Below are 23,971 nucleotides of genomic sequence, written 5' to 3'. Positions count from 1 at the left end.
CAGACTTGTTAATCAGCACTAGGATTGATTTGCAAGTGTTGATCTAAAACCCTGTTAGGATTACCCCTCAAGTTTACAGCTAATGAAACTGAGACACTCCTCTTCTGCAGAGGGAGCTGGTTTAGAGCCTGGAAACAAACCAGTGCTGACATCCTCCAGCTCCTTATACTGTCCTTGTGATGTGCAGCACCTATCACCTGAAGCAGTGAGTCTGATATGCCCTAAAATATCCGTTAAAACAAACAAAACCAAACCAGCCTCTGCTTCTGTTTCCAGTAAACTTCAGCTTTTCTCACTTTTAAGGCAACGTCAATACGGACCACCTTAGGCTCTAGCCTTCACAGTGCAGACCCCTATTATAGCTCACCTTCTACCTGCTGCTCCACTGCTCACTGAGGTTTCACACAAAAAAGCCAGATTCTAAACCATCAACTTTTTTTGTTGCACCCAAAAATCTTAGGAGAAGTCTCAGATGTTTTAGTTTTTCATATAAAACGTTCACAGCTTTGATCTTCTTTCATCCGCAGATTTGAGAAGAACATTACAATTATACAGAGGATAACAGACAAATTGGGACAACTCAGATCTATTACAGGAAGAAGCCTTAAAAAAAAAAAACCATGCATGTGTATGGCTACTCTAAATCAACGTACTAAATAGTGCATCATATGTTGTGTAAGCTGTACGTATAGTTAGCAAGTCCCTCCTGTAAAAATTTGTATGCCTTAACCTTAGAAGAAGTTATGAGAGTTGATAACATCTGGCAATCACAGGTTTAGACCTGCATAACAGGAGTTTTACACGGACCTTTCCACTAAATGTGAATTCACTAAGCTAACAGAAACACAGAGGAAATGAGGCAGAGGCACATATCACTGACTTTTGTTATTGTTTTTTGTGCAGCTGTGCCAGGTACCTATCACATTAACCTTGTGCTAAAGGACTAGAGTCCTTTAGCAGTTACCACAGCAAAAGGTAAGGGAATTCAATATTGTAGCAGGCTGGTTAGATACGCAGTGGCAATTCCTGTGCTACTAGTAAAATGCTGATTAGAGGAGCTAGTACAGATTCCAAAGCCCAACATAAAAAAAAAAAAAAATCTAGTTTCATGAACTCAAATTGCCAATCTAAATAAAAAAGCTTAATGGACTCACGTAAGCTTTCCAAATATCTAACCTCAATGAAGCTGGCTCTAGGACATCCTCTTTAGCAGCTCCTCAGCCGTTCAACAACTCAGTAAGGAACTTTGAAACATTCTATCATAAACACGTTTAGAGCCTTTGAAAATGAACTGCCTTGTCCTAGAATAACCTTTCAATTTCTCAAAGGTTTCATAAGCTCTATACCATAAATACTAGTGCCCAAAAGATATGCTTCACAAAATAAAGAGAACAGAAGTGGCAAAAATACTCACTGACAGACAGATGCCTACTTCTGGGTTCTGGCTGCTGATAGGGTGTGTTCACATCCCCCACCGATTGGGAAGTTTTAATCCTGACTTGCTTGGGCAGTCCAGAATGGGGTGAGGAACTGGTCTGTTGGGTAAAATGAGAAAAAGAAAATGAGACTGAGGAGCTCAAGCAGTCTGGCCACAGCTTCAAAAATATCATTATGTTTAGTAGCAAGAAGGTAGCTGAGAGACAGCCCTAGCGCCTGGAATCTTATTATTTCACAGAAGAGAAACAATAAAGGCAGCAACAGAACAAGCTTCACAATCACCGGGTGAAACAGGAGTCGAACAACTAGAGCATGCTACCCTCCAGCCTGGAACCGAACGCAAGATTTACGAGTCTCAATGTTTGTCTTCCATTCGCGAGTGTCCGCGAAATCAACAGGAAAGGGGCCCGTATCACGCTTTGAGACCAGACCATGGAAGAACCTACAATTGCTGTCAGCCATCTCAGCTGGCAGAGATAAGGTGTGGATCTTGCACTCTTGCTGAGGCATTTTGATAGCAATCCGATTCCTCCCAATTTTTAAAAGTAACCTGACAATTATGACACTCTTAAGCAAAAAATAAATTCTAAAAAAAGTTTACAAGCGCAAAGAGTTTGGAGATGCCAAAATTAACGCTGCTTGTGTTGCCTTCATTTATCCCTCCCTGAGCTTATATGCAAATAATCTAATTAAAGGTTATTTTTCAACAGTGCCTTCATCTCGTTCAGCGCAGAAAGCGGAGTGAAAGGAGACACGTCAAAGGACTTCTGCTGCATTTGAGGAAAAAGATGGAAGGGGTGACTCAAGCATGCTTTTTAGGAAGAGGGAGGATGGCTTTGCAATTAAAGCAGCAGGATGCTGCCTGGGAGGATTCTTGCCTTCCTTGTGCCACAGTTACACACACGTCTGCCACACAGAAACCGCAAGGCTGTTTCTTAAACCAGACTCTACTGGGCGCTTGCCTGGGGATATTTAGACTGCAGCTTTAGGCAGCTAACAACTCTGTGCACTCTCCACGGACAGTATGGGGAACTTGGGCTCTTAACATGGGACTGAATTTTACTGCGTATACTGACCTTGACCATGGATTATCCAAGTATGATTCACCCAGCTCTGAACACACAAAATGCTGTGGCCTGCAAAGCTCCCTGAAGCAAATGAGATCTTACGCGTGTCACAGCGAATGCTTAATACAAGGGGATACTTTCAATTTTAATTTTGCTGTCCCGAAGTACCTAGTTTTACAAGACAACATAATATTCTCTTTCTCTTGTGGGTTGTAAAAATTAACTAATGCCTGTAAAGGACTCGTTTTATTGGGACGAACAGAGCCAAAAGGACCCTGAGGAAATAAATGCTGTCTTCTGAAAATCCTTTGAACAGGATGTGGTAAATAAGGCGTGAGGCTGTACAATGGAAAAGGTAAAGTATTGAATATGTCCTCCATTAATAAGCAAAATCTACCTCTTGCACAGAATAAGGGGGAGGGGGGCTGGTTTAAAAAAAAAAAGTCTTCAATTGCACAAACTATCATGAAAAAACTCACGGGGGCTGAATAGAGGGTGCACAGGTCACACCATTTACACTGGTGGTCTGGCCCTAGTTCTCTAGGTGTTCAACTTAACCAGTTCTTCCCATTAGTTTCTAAACAGAAAGAAAGGATTGAAAACAAAAGCAAGCAAGAGCACAAATAAGCCGCACCAAGAGGCACAAGGAAATTAATATAAACTGTATTCACAAACACAGACTCTCAGTACTAGTCACACAGCTACGGCTGTAAAGTTAATTTTTTTTTAATATACATATTTGTGCCAAAGTCACAGCGTTACCTTTCCATCCCCAGAAAAAGAAAAGAGCACAACCAAAACAAAATCTGCATCCTGTACTTCAGGAAAAATAATGCTTCCCGCTCCCTCAGTGGGATGAGATCATGCAGCCAAGAAGCCTCCTTCAGACTTGTGGGCTTTTGCTTTATCACATGTAGGGCTCTCCTGTCAGGCAACTCAGAGATGAAGAGGAAGTCGGAGGAGAGGGGGGAAACAGTGGCACTTACTGAAGACTTCGCTGTTTGTTTCTGCTTTGAGCAAAAGAGGAAAAAACAGCTAATAAAAGGACAACACCACAGTATTGGTTACTGGCTGGTGCAGGGATGAGATTTACTAAGTGTTTATTGTAGGATGGCTTTGGTGGCCTGTGTAAAGTTTGGATAGTATCGTTTAACGTCTGTGTTGTAGTCTGAAGACCCTGAAGTTAATAGAGGGCTGTAAAAGAGGATTCTTTTACAGTGTTATAGCAAAAGTCGAGGCCACGTCTTACAGAGTGTTTCCCGAGAACACAGAACGTAAGCCTGGCTATACTAGGTCAGACCAAAGTCCTTCTTACCAAGTAATGTCTTGAGAACGGCCAGTAATGAATGGGTAGAAAAAGGGCATAGGACAAGGAACAGTGTGACCCCTGACTCCTACACCCTTCCAGCTTCTGGCATTGATTATTTGGGAAAGTGCTGTTAATATACCTGAAGGTGTTTATATGTTGATTAACATGGACTATCAAATTCAAAAATAGCGAGAAATATATTTAAGTTCTCTTGACAGTTCCAAGAATTGCAGGTGTCATTCTTCCAAGAGACTGAGCTCACAGCCTGCAGAACTTGAAAAGGGATGAAACATTCGAGGTTGACAAGACACTATCAACATAACTTTCAAGATCAGGGTAGCTTCTTGTGTCATGCAATTCAGTCGAGTTTGTTAATTTGCAATTAAACTATCTAAGCAATCAAGGTCTTTGGTTTTAGAAGCTATATGACCTTAAGGCTGACAAAAGACATTGGTTTAACAGCCTCACTTGACAAAAGTTCTCCAGTTAGATCAGCAACAAAAGAAACTTCTGACGCTTTCTGCCCTGTTCAATTCCCAGTTCAGTTCACTCCCCAAAACAGGCAGCTTTGGGAGCCCCGCTTAAAGACATAACTACTCATGTTATGATCTTTTCTGCTGAAAAGTGAAAATTACACTCACTGCCACAGCTCCCTGTGACATAGGGAAGTGAACCAAGACAATCAAATTCATCTTAGCTGTGAATATGCCTCATCGTTAGGTAAAAGCAACTTCATTTCTACAGAGTAAGGCTGCATTCAAACCAGTAAACTACAGATGGGAGAAAAGTCATTAGGAAGTGTCCTAAGGCTTTCGAACCAGAAAAAAATATTAATAGCATGTCTTTAAGAATGACTTATGCTTTCTTAAAGACAAGATTATTACAAGCAGTTCTGACACTGTGCGATCAATCAAAACTATAAAAGGCTCTCTGTGAACTTAACTCATTAAGCGCTTTCTGGATACAGTCATTGGGTATTCTAAGTAAATGTCCTTCATAATTACAGTTTAGAAATCTCTGTTCAATGTTTTAGTCCCTAAACACCTGCTGAAACAAGCAAAAAAAAAAAAACGATACCTATAGCTTAACCAAAGCAAAGAGCATAAACATACACGCGTGTGCGCGTGTGAAGCACAGCAACCTTACTAATTCATATTACTCTTTTGGAGTAGAATACTGCTACATTTCAGAGACTTAAAAGGTAAAAATCTTCACTTTTTCCACAGTGCCACAGGAGTCGTTACCTACATGGTTTCTGTCCTGAGACAGCAGTAATATTCTGAGGCTTTTCACATTAGAGCTTCGGTCCAAGAGATCTATTGCTTTATCCAGGTCATCTTGATTTTTCAAAGGAATAGATAACTGCAAAACACAGAACAGAAAAATCAGCAAAGACAGAAAAATTTAAGTCTACTTGCATAATAGGAAAACAGTCAGAATACAAGATTCCAATTGCTCAGTTATCCCACAAATTTTCATCATAACGCTGTCTTTTAATAAGGGGTTTTCCTCCCACACCACCAGAGACTGCTTGACCCGCTGCAAATTTCCCTATGGCAGCATCCACAAAAAGATTAATCACTGCTTGATTTTTTTGCTTGCAAAGAACAAGTCAGAGACAGGCTCTTGACTCCCTGATGAGAACACTGTCTCAGAATATTTATGAATCCAGACCTAATGATCAAGTGAAAAATAGTTTCAGATAAGACACGAGTACAAGGAAGATCAAGACTCTGAAAGAGGGAATCAGAGAAGAATTTGAAGACTGCTAATGAAACCCCATGAAATTATGCTCAGACCCCTATTCTACAGCCCACAACTCAAAATGTGAGTAAGTTAAGAACACTGAAGAGCCACTTTACTTTCATTTTTGTCCAATTTCTACTGGTGAATGGAGTTTTGCTTCCCTTGCATGAGGGATGCAGTCCCCAGCAGTAGGGGTGTGCAACACCACAACAAAAAACAAGGAAAAGCCAGGCTGTCCAGAGTGAGCAAGTCAAGCAAATCCTTTAGATTAACAGAGATCACCCCAGTTCCTCAGTGACATATGCTACTCCCCATGTCACTTTCTTTACCAATTAGTAAAGCTCCCTTCTGGCAACATATACCCAATAGCTTCCCCTGTTCTCCAACTCCTGTTGTGTGCCTACCAGCAGGGCAATAAGCGGAAAGCATTGCAGCCAGCAGGAGGTAGATGCATTACAAATGGCTAGATGGCTGCCTCTGGTCAGCATTCAGACAAGACAAACCCAGTCCTGACTCTGCTACTGGGCAGCTAAAAAAAAATGCCTTTGGGACTGCCTACAGTCCTTGGACTGTACATGTGTTTGCCTGCAGTAGTTGATTTCTGCAGTCAAGATCCTTTAAACGCCTTTTGTGCTTCCCCAAGAGAGCCTCCCAAACATCGGTAGGACGAACCAAGATGCTGACGTTCGTACAACAAACAGACATCAGTGTGATGTTTTGCCAGTATCAAAAAGTTTTCCTCTGGAGCAGAGCGATTCAGGTATGGTTCATATTAGAGGGCAAAGCTGAAAGTTAAACTTTAGAGTTTAGAATTTGGGATGGAGAAAGGTGGTGTCATCTAGAGAGATCGTTATGTGCTTTGAGCATTGGTAACAACCCTTTGTACCTCATTGTTCATGTAGTGCAGGTCCAGTGGCTGTCCAAAGGCTGTTTTCACTTTCTGTTGCACATCTTCATAGCGCACAGGACGGACAAATGGGATAATTCTGGAAGGAAAAGGAATCAGGGATTGAATTAAGATATGTACCTGATCACACAATCAAATTAGATGGGAGAACCATTAAAAAACCCACAAAGAACTTGCACAAATGCAATTTATTCTTATTTTCTCTGAGCCCAGACCTTCCGACATACTAGTTATAACATTCAGCTACTTCCTTGCCAGGCAAATGACAGGTAGTTTGAGACTAAGGTATACAAATAGCTGCAAGAAATCCAAATGGCAACTGGCAGAGCCATCCTAGGGGAACCCTGCAAAATCCTGCGACACAGTCACGCTTTTCAGAAAAATCACAGTATAGTTTTCTCTGTTCAGTATTTATGATTGTTTTGCCTGTCTAGGAATAAAAACTACACAGCGTTAGGCAAAGAAGCAACGTGAAGTTCCAGCAAAGCTTCTGCGACTGTTTATTTTGCTGGAATGTTCTTCTGTAGGAACTTGCCAAGTACTCAGAAAGTCGCTACCTTGACAGCAATGAAAAAAAGACTATTTTCCCTCTCTTCAGAGCACAAATCAGTGAGTGAAAAATACTGGGTCAAGAACCAGAGGATTCAAATGTAAACTATGGTTTACAACCCACTAGACCATATTTTAGCAAGGCAAGGATGTCCAATACTCAGAAATCCACTCTGACTCTTTCTACTGCACAAGGCCCAGATGGATGTTTGTTCCTGCCTTTCGGCTCATTTCCCCTAGACTTCTCACCATCTGCTTCTCCACAGGCCAAAAGACCACACTGATTCTCGACCTCTGGCAGGTTAAACAAACAGCTTTGGGACACAGTCGATCACGACGGATCATTCGGAAAGCTGGTCGACCGCTCTCTTAGTTAGCTGCTTATCATGCTGCTGCAACTTGGAACAACCTGCTTCAGCGCAGCTCCTCGTGGCTCTAGTATCGCCATAAAAGCTGCAATTATTAGCACCACTTGGCAATTCTGACATCAGGTTGAAACAGGAAGACTTGAAGGGACCACAGAAACTCAAGACCTGTCTCGTTCACAGGGACAACTCTTTCAGTTCATCTCTAGTGAAGCTCACAGAGTTTCTGCTGAACCTGCCTTTTGGACAGAAGGCTCAGCTTCCAAAATGTCAATCCAGCATGCTTCGCCAGCACTCAGTATCCTTTCACTATATGCAGTTTTTGTTTTAAATAGCTCTGAAGTCAGTTGGCTTCCTCAGCCCCTTCCCAGGAAGGGCTCATCTTGCTACTAGTCCTACAACATTCAGCTATTTAGAAATAATTGTCGTTGTTAAAAAAGCAGCCCACAATAACATTTTCTACATATTACTAAAAAACCCATCCATGAAATTATAGTACTCTGGCACTGTACAAACGTAATTTGGCTCTCAGTGGAACTGAAGTCCCTTATAAAGGCTTCCATTCTATACTCAATGCGTTAAAAAGCAGAGCTGTTCTCAGGTGCCACAAATTCTATTAGTTTAAAAACTCTGTGCACTTTTCCAACACAAAATCATGGACTTCAGGGTTTAAGGAGCCCATTCCTGCCTGACCACCTTAAATATTTGTGGTTAGATCTGGCAGCTCCTCTGAAACCAAACACACACACTTACATTCTCAGTGCAAGCGTGCTGTCTGCAACTGCATACCACTTTGGGAATGGGGAATTCAGGCAAGCGTAACTGCATAATTAGACTAACACACAATCAACCTTTTCATTTTAACGTTGCTTCAGAAAAACCTTTCTCCCCCCCTGAGCTCTGTGCCATCTTAAATGCACTCACTCAGGCAGAGGACAGGTAAAATGATAGTTCGACGGTGACAAGATTTCACTTCCGAGTTACCTTGTCCTAATGCTGTATCACAAGAAATTGTGACAGGTCAGTGGCTCTGCTGTAGTCCACACAACACCTTTGACATCGTCAGCCAATTCTTCTCTGCACTTGACTAAGAGTGCAGTGCGTGCCAGCTATGATTACTTTTGAATTTTCTCCTCATGCACCAATAAGCACCATTTTCCTTAGTGACAGAATTCACCATGCAGGACTTTGAGTGAAACAGTTCAACTTTTGACAAAGATTCTATGAATTATTCTCCAATGCCTGCTCTAGCAACGAAAAAGTGCCTCTCCTTTTCTGTTACAACAAAAAGCCCTGAATTTGACAATGAGGGATACTGGGGAGCTTAAGTAGCTGAGTCAGTAACCTTTGCTAATAATCTGCTGTCAGGATCCCTGCCTACCACTTGTACTGCTGCAGTATCAAACATAAAAACGCTTTTTTTTTTTTTTTTTTTAATTTGCAAGATATCATGAAACCACAAGTTTGTTAAAATTGCTGTCTGGGAAGGGAGAAACCGAAAGATTCTTACAGGATGTCTGTCAAGAGTAACATGCAAGTTCATGATTACAATCAAATTAATTTCTTCAGAGAAAGGAAACTGGAATATAACATCTTGAGCCCTCTTTGAGGGGAGAAAAAGGGATCTTGAAGAGCCTCGAAGAAGCTGCAAACAAGCCTGGAGGTTTCCCTTATGTTCTCACAGCCACTGAAGAGCTGTAACAGCATCAAGACTTCCTCTCAATTAGAAGGGAAATAAGGGTTTTTTTTTTGAGATGAGCTTTGAAACTTCTAGGCAACCATTAAGTCTTCAAGGAATTCCCACTGATACAACATTTGCATTCTATGGTTGCTCCAGTATTAATAGTGAGCTATAAGTAACACTGGCTTCCAAGCTTCATTCCATCAAGGAGTGTGCGCATTAAAATATATGCTCAAATTGAGGCCTGAGCATCAATAGCAGAAATTCTGAACTGACTTTAGGAACAGTAAAGTTTTAAGCAGTTGTTAACAATGGGCTTTACTGCTTTATTATTTAATTTCCTAAAGCTGTTACTGAGCACAAGTTTCACCTTGATATATAAGTTAGATCTATTCCTTTCCTGGTGATGTGATCTTTTCATGAACCAACAAATGCAAGACAAGTTTCTACAAGATCTTCATGAAGGACAGATTGGCATTTTCTTGAAGTGCCTAATCAACCAGTCCAAGTTGTGGGGTTCTCAAGAATGGAGGCACATTTTATAACCTGCTGCAACAGCCAAGGGGGAGCCAATAGTGTCAAACAGCACACCAGTAATTTCCTCTGAGAAAACAATAAATAACCCTTTAGCAAGGAGCATGAATAGTTTAAAAAAAAAAAAAAAAAGGCTTGCGACTGAAGATACACCTACGAATCACACCTGAACTACTTAGACAAGAAAAAATAAGAGTTCCATGATGCATTAGTGTCTTAAAAACATGAGTAAGGTGGTGGCCCTAAAATTCAGGAACGACCTTCTGTGTACATGGAATCACAAGACTTGTAAAACGCTTAGATTTGACTTGGGTGCAAGGTATTTTATTTCAGCAAAAAGGTCCTCATGTCCCTACAAGGGGGGCTGAATGAAAGACTTAACTAAATTTTATTCATTGGAAACGATACTGTAAATATGGAAATGCTAATTCAGTTCTGTTTTTTTGTTAAAGATGTGTCTCAAAACCAAGTATTAGAGGAAATAACATGGAAACTTTTAGGCCAATGAAAAATCTTCCCATGCCGTATCTGTTGCTCAGTCACAGCAGGACAGTAATAGTGGTAGATCATCAGGAAGTGAGAAACTAGAAAAGAATGAAGCTAGTTTGATCAGTTTCATTTGTTTTTAGTTAAATGAAACAAAAAGGGAACGTTTCTGAAATAAAGAGACTATCAGGCTGTATGTATTCTAGGCTGGATAGCCTTTTAAATATTAATGCAATTCACATACCAATAGATAGGATGAAAAAACACCAAAGAAAAATGTTGTATGATGCACACTGATTTTTAAAAATTAAGTTTGTATAACCAGTTTATGGTTGCCTTGAATGGCAACATTTCTCACTACTGTGTATGTTTTTCATCCAGCAACAAGGAAAGGAAAAAGGTTGTTTCTGAAATAAGAGAAAAGCGTTAAAAAAATCCCCAAACCACAAGCTTAGAAGATATGGCAGGGATACAGCATTGCTCCTCCAGAACACAGAGCCTGCATGTTACTCGGTACTGCTGCTAATGTCTTGCAAAACTTCATGGGTGACCAATGAGCAAACCTTGAGATAATTTAGCGCAGGTTTCATTTTCCTTCTTCCCTGACCTAATATTACATGCGTGTACAGAAAGAGACAAGAGTACACCTACCCAAGGAACCAAAACCACTAACACAAAAAGGTTCCCAGTTCAGAATTTCAACCACCATTGCAGCTTCAGTCCTGAAGGTAAAATTGTGAGAAGAGGAAAGTTACTGAGGGCACTGAGAAAGAAATGAGACGGCTTAATGGAATTCCCAGAAGGAAAAAACCTCCATTCCATCCTAGGTAACGCATATTCTACCATACAGAGAAAAAAAAAAAGTTAAAAAAACTCAAATAAGTTTGCCTGTTACAGAGTAGAAAGCACTTACCATGTCAGTGAAGCCCACAAAAATTTAACCTTACTCAATTACTCTACTATGCAAAGTTTCAGAAAAAGTAGCAAAGACAGACTTACCGTCTTTCCCCGTTATGTTCAAACTTTATCCTTACATCACTCTGCACAAGAGAGAACAAAAGGTTACTTCACTATGAAACTCTGACATACGTAACAAAGTATATGAAGGCACCATATAGTGATTTTAAGGCCCCCACACAAATTAGTACAATGTGTGATTGCGGTAGGCATCAACTCCACGTAATTCTCCTGCCACTTGTCTTGCTATTATTAAGTTCTCTTTCATGTGACTTTAAAATAAAGGAGCATCATGGAATGTCTCCATTATACAGAACCCAATTATCAGCTTATTCTGCTAGCAGATGTCATCAGGGAAGCAACACTTCATTTATCCCTCTTTCTATCTTGTCCTAAGTAGAAGGAATTTGCAAGTAGCACGCTTTTCCTAGCCACAGTCAATGAAGACGGGAAGTTCATACGCAGTAAGTTGCAAGTACTGCGAGATTAATTCTATTCACTCAAGATTTCACACCAAATCATGTCTGGATAGTGCGTTTGGGGTGGTTTTGCTTTGTCAGAACTGTACAAAACAGGCAGAAATGAACCTGACCCAACTAATCCGACTATTTTATATTACCTGTAACGGAGAGCAACTATTCTCCTCCCTCCAGCTTCTTTTCTTGCAATGTGTACGCATATATAACAAAGAGATGAATAGGTAATTCCTTTTCTATCTCCCACACTTAAAGTCCTCAGGAGACTAAGCAGAGCACAATAAATCTAACTTTCTACATGGAAGATGAAGCAGACAGCGTGGACAATAAGTGGATGACACGTGAACACAGCACAAGGAATAAAAGGAACAATGGAGAAAAATGCTGGAGGAGAAAGAGAAGGGGTGAAAACAACGTTGTCATTTTTATTAATTGACATTGAAATAAGAGACATTGAAATACATTTTAACTACATGAAAAGTTTAATCCATTTTTAATACTGCATAGCTAAAGTCTGAAATAGAGTCTAACAGCATACTAATCTAAATTGAAGCTAATTTCCTTTGTGCATTCTCAAAGCAAGCTTTATTTTTTTCTTGGCAGAAAAGAGAAACAGAAACAGTATCTGCTTTTTGCAAAAACTCAGCCTTTGCTATGAAGTTACCTACAAATTAACTGGTGTCATCATTTAAAGTACAAAAGGGTCACCGTCCATATTGACAGATGGCTAAAAGCACGAGCCACATAACCTGTGCATTATGCTGTAAACTCAGAAGATGCTACGTATCACGGAAGAGTCAACACGTTGAACTTTCAACTCTGGAGATCAAAGTTCAAATCCCAATTTAGGTCACAAAGATAAAAATAAAAGGGAAAAATCTGCTCTGATAAGGCTCCATAATTTCTGCTGCACAATTTATGTGATTGGAGTAGATTAAGCCATCTGTGAAAGCCTCAGACAATAGGCAATCATACATCTAGGAACTTCAAAAAAATGTGGCCAGGAAATGCTCTTTAGCTAGAGGAAATATCTGGCAGGCCTAGTGGTCAAGAATGCAGTTCAAAGGGACCCATGCAATCACTGCGAGTACACAGTATTCCTGCAGCAGTACTGTAAGCACATAATTGATCATGACAAATGAGCTTCCCAATCAGAGCAACAATAATCTGCAGGTGGGTTATTTACACATCAACTTTATCAAAGATGTTTTCTCAGATGCGAGAAGAGAAAGAATTTACTACAGAAAGACATCAAAATGAAGTGAACTTTAGGGAGCTCTCACTTTAATTAAGCAGTAAAGGAAAAAAACAAACTGCAGAGGAATAATAAGCTATAAGAGATGCCCTCCAGCCAACTACTGATGAAACAATTGTGTCTTAGGCATAACGGATGGAGAAACAATCCCTTTATTCCAGGATTGTCTGGAAGCAAGGCTCTAGACCTTCATTTTTTGCCATGTTACTTTAAGAAGTTCAGTCTAAGGGAAATAAATAGGACTGTTTGGATGAAATTAAGCAAAGGTGATTTTTAGATTAAATTCCTGACCTCAAGATATATATTAGGTCATGAAACAACTAAGTGACAAAAGCTGCCTTAGATAAAATTAGAAATCTCTAGAAGATTTTCAGGGCTGCAGGAAAACCCTTCTTCTGCTTGCTGGTACCTAAACAAACTAGGTATCTTTCAACTTCATTGTACCCTTTCAAACCTCTAATTTGTAATAAAAGGAAGGAAAAAAAAAAGATCATGGGCAGTAACACAATTTGGCATCTATCTCTGGATGATTTTTTTTCAAAAGGATCAGACACTGGCCGTTTGTGTCTATTTCTCAAAGATCTAAGGAAAGGTATCCAAAGTGATCTTGGGGTTTATGCTTCAGAGAGAACCGAGAGGAGTTAAACATCTACCGCTTTTCATTTCCTCTGAAAGTGTAGCGAATCTATTGCCTTTATAAACCAATTTTTAGAGCAACTCACATAACCTGTCCTAAGGGATGAGTAAGAAAAGAAAATTCAGGTTTGGTGCTTTAGTGTTGCACTTCTGCAATGGGATATCATAAATCAGAATCTGTAATCAGTCTTTAAGACATCTCTGAATTTATGTCTCAAAGTGATCTGGAAAGGATTTTGTACTACTCCATCGATGGATTTGTCGAACACGCTCAAGGAAATCCCAGATCCCAGCTGAACAAGCAGATTATGAGCAGACAAAGCAGAAGGAAGAGACAAGAACTTTAAAGCTTGCCGCCAACAGCTTAAGCCTGTAATAAGGAGATAACTGGAAGGAGGCAACTTCTCCTCCTAACTTTAGTTTAATTGCAATTAACTTGATTTAATTCTTCAAGACAGTAATAGACAAATGCTTCTTGACCGAAATTGTTCCTCCGGCATTGAAATATTTTATTCAAATACTATGCAGCACACTGACAGGGCTGTATTATTCTGGCCTGTCTTTCTACCAGAAAGTCAATGCAATCGTTTCCTCTATGAAGAAAATCTCCAGTAATGTAAAATGGACCTAGAGAAATGTTGAAGTACTGGGCCTACCACTTATTACATCGGAAAAAGTATTTCTTTAGGAAAATGGACCTCACATCCCCTTACCCAAATAAGGGTTAGTTTCATCTCCTTCTTTCACGTGACATATGACTGGGTAATTCCAGACAATCCTCCCCTTTAAGGATGCTGCCTCTATTCAGAAACCTGTAAGTAAGTATTTCCTTTTTCACTGTCTGAGGCAACTTTATTATAGTTTCACTAAAGTCAGTCCTTTCAGGTAATCCCTTCGCTGTTTTTGAAATGACTTGTTTGACTCCCTTTTATCAGGGCCTTCATTCTATATTCATGTGCAGCCTGTGAAGATGAGGCCAGCCTTAGTTCATTATTCAATGGATCACTGTATGCAGCTTTAAACTGCAGAGGCCTTTTTTTGCATCAAGAAATTAAATTATTTTCTTTTTCAGTATTATTGCTTCTCAGTTCTCTGCTTCACCTTTTTTTTTTTTTTTAATTATTTCCACCACAATGAAAAGTGCATCCTACTGCTACATGACAGAGTTAGTAAAAAAAGCTTTCCTGGCCTCCCACACCTGCTTAAAAGAACTCTTTAAAGGTCACTGCACAGAGTTTTAAAAACATGCTCCTGAATTATAATTGCTAATATTGAATTGGAAGCCAGTTTTCTTACCGGAATTTTTTTTTCGTCTACTGCAGAGGCACACTGGTTTGTTATTGCAGGGCTGGTCAAGAGGGGTGGACTGCTGGCATTGTGTTTTTTCTTTAAAAATAATAATAATAAGTAGTCATTACTTGGAAAAAGAAGCAGTATGGACTGCAAAACAAGAAAACCCACTAGGTAAACTTCTTTCCTAATCTACGCAGATCACATCCCATCATTACCAGCTGCCAAAAGCACAAGATAGCACAGGCAGCAGACCCACTGTCAACCTGTTCTAGCCCGTCTGCCTCCAGGTAATGATTTCGAGTTTCATTAAGTATCTTCTTACCTGTTTGTTGGAGTGAGCGGTGTCTTTATTCTTCATGGTATCAAATCCAGTCAGTCTGTGACGTCGGCCCATCTGGAGTGCTACCAGGTCCTTCATGATGGAGTTCAAGGCCTCTTGTTCGTCTGCGATCAACAAGAATTTTAGCAGTAAGTTGCCTGTGTGAATATCAACCATAGCATTCCTGCACTTGCTTTCCACTGGCTCATAGAAACACAATCCTTTCTAGAGAACTTCACGAATAAACTCTAATTTCATTTAGTCATAAAAAAAATCCACCAAACTTGATTTAATTTCACAAAGTAGTAGACGGAAGGATAAAGTTTAAGCCATTTGTCCAACGTCACAAAAGGATCTGGCCATAGTAAAGGTTCAGAACAAATGTCTCCAACCCTTGATTTTGTTAAAACAGCTTCACAGCAAACAGCATGATTTGGACAGATTTCACTAGATCATTAGGTCATTTAGGAAGGGCAAATTGATGTCCTTCTGCCAAGAAAAACCCAGTAAGCATCTGTTCCTTCCAATTTTATATTCTGTTACCTTAGAAGTCTTGCTTGCTAGTGGAACAAACCATGGCCGATAGAAAGAAAACGGAAAAAGGAAATACGGGTAAAGAATCATCTTAGAGGCTTTCTGGGTTCAAATTCATTTGCACTGATTTCCCCAAGACTTTTTTTTCTCTTTATTCACCCCAAACCAGCTCTTGGAATAAAGTTCAAGACACCTTATGAGACTTAAAGATGTACTGAACAGATTCAAGTTGCACAGCAGCAAGAACACTGTCTGATGGCAGACTATAATGCAACAGGTTCAATTCAAGGCCTCTTATAAATGCAGGGGGAAAAAAAACACCACAAAGATTCTTCTCATATTGACTAAAAATTACTCTCTGAAGCTAAGATTCCTGATGTGACCAGTTTGAAGTGTTCCTCCATTGCTGTTATTTTTGAGGACAGAAGTGATATTTAGCAGTGCTTTGCATGAAGCCTAAAGTTAAAAGATAGGAGAAACACACAACAGCTGGCCTGTGACGGATACTAACATAATGAAAGAAGGTGTTTAAGAGTGACTGAAAATAATCCTTTGCTTTAGGAGCATAAGAATCCTAAATTACTCAATATCATAAAAGGAAAAAGTTGGCACGTGAAGTTTCGTTCAAAACAGGACTGTGCTAGCGGCTTTGTTCCTAGGCACTATGCCATCAATGTAACAAAGCAGCATCAGATGCTATCACTTAAATGATCTGTTATTGGCACACTTGTGCCTACCGTATTGTTAAGCTGTTGATTCACATCAAGAGTCTTTTTTTTTTTTTTTTTTTTTTTAAATCAGGGATAAAGCGTTGTTTCCTTAGCAACTGTGCTGTCCCCAGTTAAATCCTTCCTGAGATCAGTGGCATAATTCAAGTATGAAATTTGAACCAGAGATCAGATCAGCTCTGAAGAAGCCCAAATGAAGAATCTGTCATCTCTACAAGAGTCTGGTTGGACTTTATTAGCAGTTTGGGATAGAAAAATTTTTTTGAATGATGAAAACATTTGAAAGTGATTAAATGCATAGACAACGTTATCACATCCCTCCCGGAATGAGGGTTATTGAGATGTGCAGCACTTGATACATCCGATTCCTCCTTCCTCTGAAAGTCCTTAAACATATCAGTAGGACTTACTTGAACTGAAATAAATGAGTGTTTTGGAGGCTAATCTGTAAATAATTGAGAAATTGATTAAAAAAATTCACCACGGCTACATATTTGTTCTTGATTCAGGACACTGATTTGGATGGTTAGTGGTTTACATTTGCAAGCATTACTCTTGGAACAGTTACTGTACATGAAATGGACTGGCTCACATCTGTATTTCTCTGTAAAGGGGACACATTGGGACTATGTGTTTCTTCAATTTCATGTTAGGCATTTGTTCACAGGCATCTCTTAATAAAGCTAGCTTATGTTTTATGAAGCAGATGGGGGCCATAATTTACCAATGACTGAATAACAAAATTAGAATTTTGCAGTGCCCAAAGATAATGCATGCGGGACACGTACAACACGCACTCCCTAAATGCCTTAGAAGCTAACAAACTTTTGAAGCAGAAGAGAGCAAATGTACCTTTTTGTAAGGGGATAACAACCAAAAATGTTCCAAAACAGAAATCACACTAATGTTAGATTTGGTACAACCAGTGGTTTCCGCCTAGAATGTCTGTTCAGCTGTCCAAGAGTACTTGAGCAGAGTTAGTTCAACTATGGCCTTCAGTATGTGAAATGACAGTGATGTTATCTCACTCCGGTCACATTTTATTAACTTCTCTCGAGAGGCAGCTTAATTTTCAACCCAGTCTTCTCTATAGCATTAGAGCTTGACACGCTTTTGACACACGGAACGAGTACCATACAAACAACTGAAAGCATTTTCTACGAAAGTGACATGTCTGAGCTAATTCACAATGACCTTTTTTTAATGCAGAAGAGTTCAAGTGTCAAGATCATTCAGCTTTGGTGTCTCTGCTGAAAACTGTTAACAGAAGAAGTCACTGTTTCAATGATTTTGATCACGTCAAGACTTCAACAAAAGCACTGCAGAGCTCCTTAAAATTACAGTGATCTTGAAGGCAATTTTGGAGCATTAGCAACCTGTTCTGAAATCTTGCATTCATCACATTTGCTCTTTGTGCACCAAGAACCAGATTATTAGGATGTTAACAAGCTGTTCTATTAGTTCTTAAGGCATAAAATTGATCAAGTTTTATAAATGCAATGATTTGCCTAACGGTTTGTGAGCGCTAGCGAGCACTACAAGAAAAACAGAAATATCAGGTCTAGGCCAGACTACAGAGGAGAATGGAAAGAAGTCTCCCTACGCGCTTGCAAGAGGTGTTAATTTAGAGTAAGAGTCTTAAAAAAGGGAAAACAGAGCAGAGAAAGTAAAGTGACTTGAAAAAACAAAATCAAAACAAAACCCACCAAACCTCTACTGTCCAAGAAAAGCCAGAGGAGACAATAGCTACATTGTAGCAGGGGAGAAGGGAGAGTATTCCTTGAAATTCCAATTGCATGCAAAAGAAAAGCAGGGGTATAAGTAACACAACCAAAGCAAGAGGTTGCTTTTCGAAAACCACATCAGCCAAAGGAAATAATTGCTAGGATGTACCTCAGCACTAAGTCACCCCTTGTGGGAGGAAAACATGAAAAAACAGTTGTGAATGAAGTTAAAGTTCCAGGTAGCTGACAGCACAACTTTTTTGTTGTCGTTTCCAACTTTACATTTGACTGTTTAAACTTTTACCTTATGGAAATGTCTCCAATGTATTCTTATTCTTTAGTCTTGTTTGACACTAAGCCTAGCCCTTCAGTCACCTGGCAAACAAAGTCCATAGCTTTACACAACAAAACATTACAAATTACGGACCGGCATAACCCTGGAGTGCCTACCACCCAAACACGTTGCGAAGAACTGGGATGCGAGTTTTCCACTACAGTGCATTTTGGGTTTGGCCAGATATCAGGAGGATGAAGAAGAGCTTGTCTTGGCAGACAGTCAGGGTTCCTTTGGGTAAGAGGCAAAACAGCTATGAAAGCAGTTTATAACTGAACACTCATGACAAGAAATCAAGTCAATCAAAGAATAAGTCTACGAATAAGAAATTGCATCTATATGGTAAGGCATGCCTTTTAAAATGAAAAGTCAGAAGTTATTATGTATTCACAAGCTATAGGCAGTTGATCCCGAAGCCTAAGTTGCATGTACAAATCAGCTGAGTTGCAAAGTCTCATTTGTATGAGCAATTGGGCAAAGCGAACAGTCATCTAACCAATTATGTATCTCGTGTTACAGATTACAGCTCAGCTACATGGTGAGTTTATTATTTGCCAAGGCAACTTGTGAATTTACAATACACTAAGACATTAAACTCTTCAGGGCAGCACCTGGTAAGCATCTCAGCCCTAGCTAGTGCACTCCAAGGTCCACATCTCACTCACTGTATACTCAGTTTCCTGTGTAGACAAGCGGTAACGTTGAAATCTTACTTACCTCCATGCAAACAGGAACAGTTAATGCAGTATAGAAGGCTGATGGAACACTGGACAGATGTTCTGAAGGCACTTTCTGTTCCCCAACTACCATTGTCCACGTCACTTCTAAACTTTCCCTTAAAATATGTAACGCATTGTTCTCGCACATATTGTTTTATATGGCTTCTAAGGGTACCAGTAACAAGAGATTAGGTGTCTTTCTCCTAATTTGCTTACCATATGATTTCAGTGGCAGTTGAACACAATGAGTTTTCTCTATTGCAGAATGACCACTTTGTTAATCAAACTACCTCACCTCAGATAGGAAGAGGTCTTAAAAAGGTAATCCTAGTTTTACCTAGTGAGGAAATGCACATTTTATATTTGTTCATTGTCATACTTTTAAACATTCCTTATTAGAGGCCCATTAAAAAAAATCTGACACATTTAAGCTCCTGACTGCAACTGTCAAAGGGACCACGGCACTTTGCAAGCTCTCGTTCAACACTCTACTGCAGTTAGATCAGCAAGTATTGGTAACGGCTTCGAAATCCTACAGGGGAACTTCAATCTCTTATGCAACTATACATTTTTAAGAATTTCACACTACGCTATCAGCTTTCTGCTGCTAAAACATACTCTTCTATGATTTATCCTTACGTTGGGGAGGTAGGAAATGAAGGGGCATTTCTCTCATTCAGTGTAAAATGAAAGTCAACTACTGACCTGAGCTTGTGTATGGAAAAAATGTTTGTGTTTAGGTTTGCATTGTAATGGATTTAACCTTGAGAAGCATGAATGCTTCTTTATTTCCATCAAAATACAGGATTCCTACAGACTAACCTTAAAGCAGTATATGCAGCAGCATCACATTAATCACACAATGCAAAAGCTATTACAAACGAAAAAACAAGCAATTTTTGAAGCGCACTGAGAGACCCTGTTTTGCTAGGTCTCCAGTAGGTCTGGGAAACACAGTTCTGCTTTGTGCGGGAAAGATGTTGTCCAGGAAATGCTTTTCATGTTTTAAAAACTACACTCAAGGATTTTTATAACATCGATAAAGGGGAACTGCTACTCTCAGAGAAAGCTATTCCTCCGTATAAAGCATTTAGTTCAACAAATACATGGTTTATTACACTGACTTGCTCAGACCTGTGTATTTGCTATGGCAGAAATGGAAATAGTTTTGAAAAAAATCATGAAGTTCAAACCAACAGAGTAAAAGCATCTGCAGATTGGTAAAAACAGGAAGTCTGTAAAGCCCTATAAACCAGTATGTTATTTCATATAGCATGATAATAGAAGATGTGATGCCACTAATGTTTGTTTAAAAAGGCAGAGATGAACAAAAAAAAGGTTTCTTTGTTGTCTACCACCACAATAGCAAGACGACTGTTTGCACAAATAATTAGCAGATCCAGGGCCAACGAGTACATCTCATAAGTTAAGAAGAGAAACGGAGTACCTATTAAAGCTTTGAAAAAAAGTTATGGAGAAGTTTAATTTTCATTTGGTGGCATGTTGTGAAGGATGGAAACACTGGGTACACTTTGTAATAGAGTCTTAGCGACAACAAACTGTCTTTACCTCCTCCTCTTTTAGGGAACTGCAAATCACCTTTTTTAAATAGACTGAAAAGAAAAATCAGAGCTTCTCTATGAATCTGATACATGTAATACTTATTTGGGGTACCTCTTCTCACACAGAAATTCAAAAAAAAATTTCACAAAAAAAAAAGGTCAGGGTTTAAACTGGAACTAACCTGTAGGCTCCCTCCTCCTCCCTTCCCCCACAACGCACCGGGGCTGTCAGTGCAGCAAAACCCAAGAGCTGTGTTATGGGTAAGCGTGTGAGCCAAGGGAAGGAAGTGACATAGGCAGGAAAAAAGAGCAGATCGAGGGAAAGACTCAGCTGCAGCTGGGCCTGTAATGAGCATTTCGTTCTAGGTCTACCACAAACCTTCAGCCTAAACACAGCTTTCTCCTCTCTTTCCCGGATCTGTACACACTTCTCTGCGACAGAGGCAAACAGCAGTGTTTTAAACGCTGCGGAGGAGCTCTGTGTAGAAGCCTTCTGTAAAGTGCCAGAGAGCCACTGTCAGAAGGGTTCAGGGGCGTCAACGGAGTTATGACAAACTGCAACGCTAATACCTTACGGCTTTCCATTGCACGTATCTTTCAGATTAGTTTATCAAGAACAAGATGGAAGAGAAGTATAATAGGACATACCGCGCTCGCCATGATTCTGTATAAGATTCGATCACGACTGCGTACTGAATTTCGATAAGATCATTCCTGTCAGTAGTAACCTGTTTGCGATGGCACAACCGTCTATGAAAGGTCTGTGAGCTTTTCATTCTGCGCTCACATCTTTAGAAATAGGTGTACAATTGCCACTGCCAAGTGGAAATCCAACTCCTTCCTTCTCAACTATTGCAAGCTTAAGGACCATGGGGATGGTTCCTTTGGAGGAGATAACAGACTGAATAATACTATGCTTCTCTTCATAAGAGAAGCCTACTCTTAGATCTAGATCCATCTGTTGTATTCACAAAATCCAAGCAAATTACACACTTGTTCTAAAGGAGTTACTGTAGCTGGAATGGTAAGGGTACAAAGGGAATCGAGCTGCTTCGCTTCTGCTTTCAACAACATTCACGATACTTTATGGATTTACATTATAAATATAAGGATTACACATACAGACTAAATAATGAAGTAGAGCCTCAGGACACTAAACTCAGGGAGGGCACACAAAGAAAAATTGAAGCTGCAGCCCCCAAAGCAACGCAACTCTGCGCTCAAGATAACAGCAGTAATTCCGTTGCCAATATACAAGCATAAATACTAGGGTAAATATTTAATTCACCTAAACCAGTACACGAAGACCCTTCTTTAAATTAAAAAAGGAACCAGGTTACACTTCCCTCCCCCCCCCCCCAAAAGCACATAGGCCACATCATCTGAAAAAAATTAATCGTTACGGCAACTCCGAGAGCAATTTATTGGCCTGCGAAAGGAGTCCTGCGGCTGCCGTGCTCGTTTCCGAGCGTTAACTGCCCGCCTTGAGCGGGGCAACCGACGCCAGCGGAGGCTGCAGGCAGGAAAAACGCTGTTTTGACAGAATCCCAAGGCGCAACCGACGCCACGGGCAGGATTTCCACAGCCGGGTCGAGCACGCAACGCCGCGCCGCGGGACGAGCGGCCCCGGCCCCCGCCAGCCCCGCGACCCCGCCGAGCGATTTTACCTCAAAAAAATCCCCCCAGAAACCCCACAATCGGCGCGGCCGCTCGCTGCAGGGATTTCCCTCCCCCTTCCCCGCCCCGCGGCAACGAAGCCGCCGCAGCGGCCGGGCCCGGAGGACCCGAGCGGGCCTAGGTCCCCCCCTCCCGCCGCGGCCCCCGCTCTTACCCATGGCGGCGGGCCCGGGTCCGCGCCCGCGGGGCGGCGGCGCGTTGAGGTGCGGGGCTGTCACCGCCGCGGCTCCATGGCGGCCGGGCCGAGGGGGGAGGGCTCACGGCCGCCGCCACATTCCCAGGCCCGCGCCGCCGCCGTCTCCTTCCGGCGGGCCCCGCTCCGGCCGCCCCCGCGGCGGCGGGGAGGGGGGGGGAGGAAGGGGGGGGGCAGGGGCGGTCCCGGTCGCTCCCCGCCGCAGCCGCCGCCGCCGCCGCCACAGGGCGCCCGGGCCGCGAGCAAAACAAACCGCTCGGCGGCCGCCGCGCACCCGCCGCCGCCTGCCTGCCAATCACAGGGGCCGACCCGCCGCTGCCCGCCAATCGCGGCCGCCGAGTCACCCACCTGACCGCGCCGCCAGCCGCGGCGCCCGCCCCGCCCGCCGCCGCGCCGGCTGCCAATCAGGGGGGGCCCCGCTCGACGGGGCTGGCCCCGCCCCCTCCCGCCCGCCGGGAGGGCGGATAGCCTCGGCCACGCCCCTCCCCCGCCTGCCAATCAGGCTGACCGGCGGCGCGGCGGCTCCGCCCTCCGGCTGCTGGCCGGGTTCTAGAGCAGGGCGCGCGGCCGGGTTCTAGAGCCAGCTGCGACAGCGTTGCACCATTCGCCCTCCTGTCAGGGGCCGGGCTAGCACCAGTCACCCACCCTGCAAGAGGGCCCCCCCCCCCCTCTTTTCCTTCCTCCTCACCTCAGCTGCCTTTCACTCTGGAAAAAGCCAAATCCAGGGCACCTCCTCACCTTAAGCCACTATTTTGGGGGGATATCCAAGTCACCCAGAGGAAGGCAGGCGTCTCTTGTCCCTTGCTGCATTGCTTTCACTGTAGGTAGAGCTTAGCAAATAAAGTTTAAAAACAAAAGTAAGAGTAAAGCATCCCCCCCCCCCTTTTTTTTAATTCAAGAAAAAAAATAAAATAAAAGCCCCAAAACTTCCAGAATGAGCAAAGGGTGACAGTGGTTTTTTTCCCCTCTTCAAAGCAAAACAAACAAACAAAAAACCCCCCCAAAACCCTACACAACCCCAACAAACAACAGCATTAGACCAACTACCCAGGGCATCACACAAGACATGGTTATTCTTAGGGAGAGATGTTATCTGCTAGTAGGTGGTCTAGTAAAAGATCCAATTACCATAAACAAACCTTGATTTTGTCCCCAGGTCATCACAGGTATCCCACAGTTTGCCTGCACACTGCAGCAAGTGAAAGATGCAAGAGTCACAGAATAAATAGTTCTTCCATTTTTAAAGCCTTCAAAACCACTGCTTCAGCTTCTCCACAAGCATGATGTTAAGTGCTGCAATGGTACAGCATATCTCTTAAAAATTATCTGATGTGAAGGTGAAGTTCTGTGGTTTCAACTTGAAGGATTGAACCCTAGCCTAGAAGTTCATTATTTCCTCCCCTTTCATTAGGGGTTGATGTTAATGAGAGAGTGTTTGTGTTGTTAGGAGTGGAACTGCTGACCTGCTACATTCACTCGCTCA

The 23,971-nt window shown here is 41.6% G+C and overlaps 1 protein-coding gene across 2 annotated transcripts in view; it reads right to left on the bottom strand.

Moving 5' to 3' along the window:
* MAP3K3 (mitogen-activated protein kinase kinase kinase 3) overlaps positions 1-22,715 on the bottom strand; it is a 43,545-nt gene extending 20,830 nt beyond the window's left edge. For both annotated transcript variants that reach the window (XM_068919044.1, XM_068919045.1), the window contains exons 1-7: positions 22,450-22,715; positions 15,021-15,142; positions 14,702-14,791; positions 11,081-11,121; positions 6,446-6,545; positions 5,062-5,175; positions 1,415-1,535 (exon numbers count right to left, since the gene is read on the bottom strand). In XM_068919044.1, coding sequence (XP_068775145.1) covers positions 1,415-1,535; positions 5,062-5,175; positions 6,446-6,545; positions 11,081-11,121; positions 14,702-14,791; positions 15,021-15,142; positions 22,450-22,453 — 592 coding nt within the window. In that variant the 5' untranslated portion in view covers positions 22,454-22,715. The remainder of the gene's footprint in view (positions 1-1,414; positions 1,536-5,061; positions 5,176-6,445; positions 6,546-11,080; positions 11,122-14,701; positions 14,792-15,020; positions 15,143-22,449) is intronic.
* Positions 22,716-23,971: the final 1,256 nt, after the last annotated feature.

This window comes from Struthio camelus, chromosome 25, assembly GCF_040807025.1.
Source record: "Struthio camelus isolate bStrCam1 chromosome 25, bStrCam1.hap1, whole genome shotgun sequence".
NCBI classification, from domain to species: Eukaryota; Metazoa; Chordata; class Aves; order Struthioniformes; family Struthionidae; genus Struthio; species Struthio camelus.
Note: the sequence above shows the minus strand (reverse complement) of the source record. Positions and strands in the feature narration are given on the sequence as shown.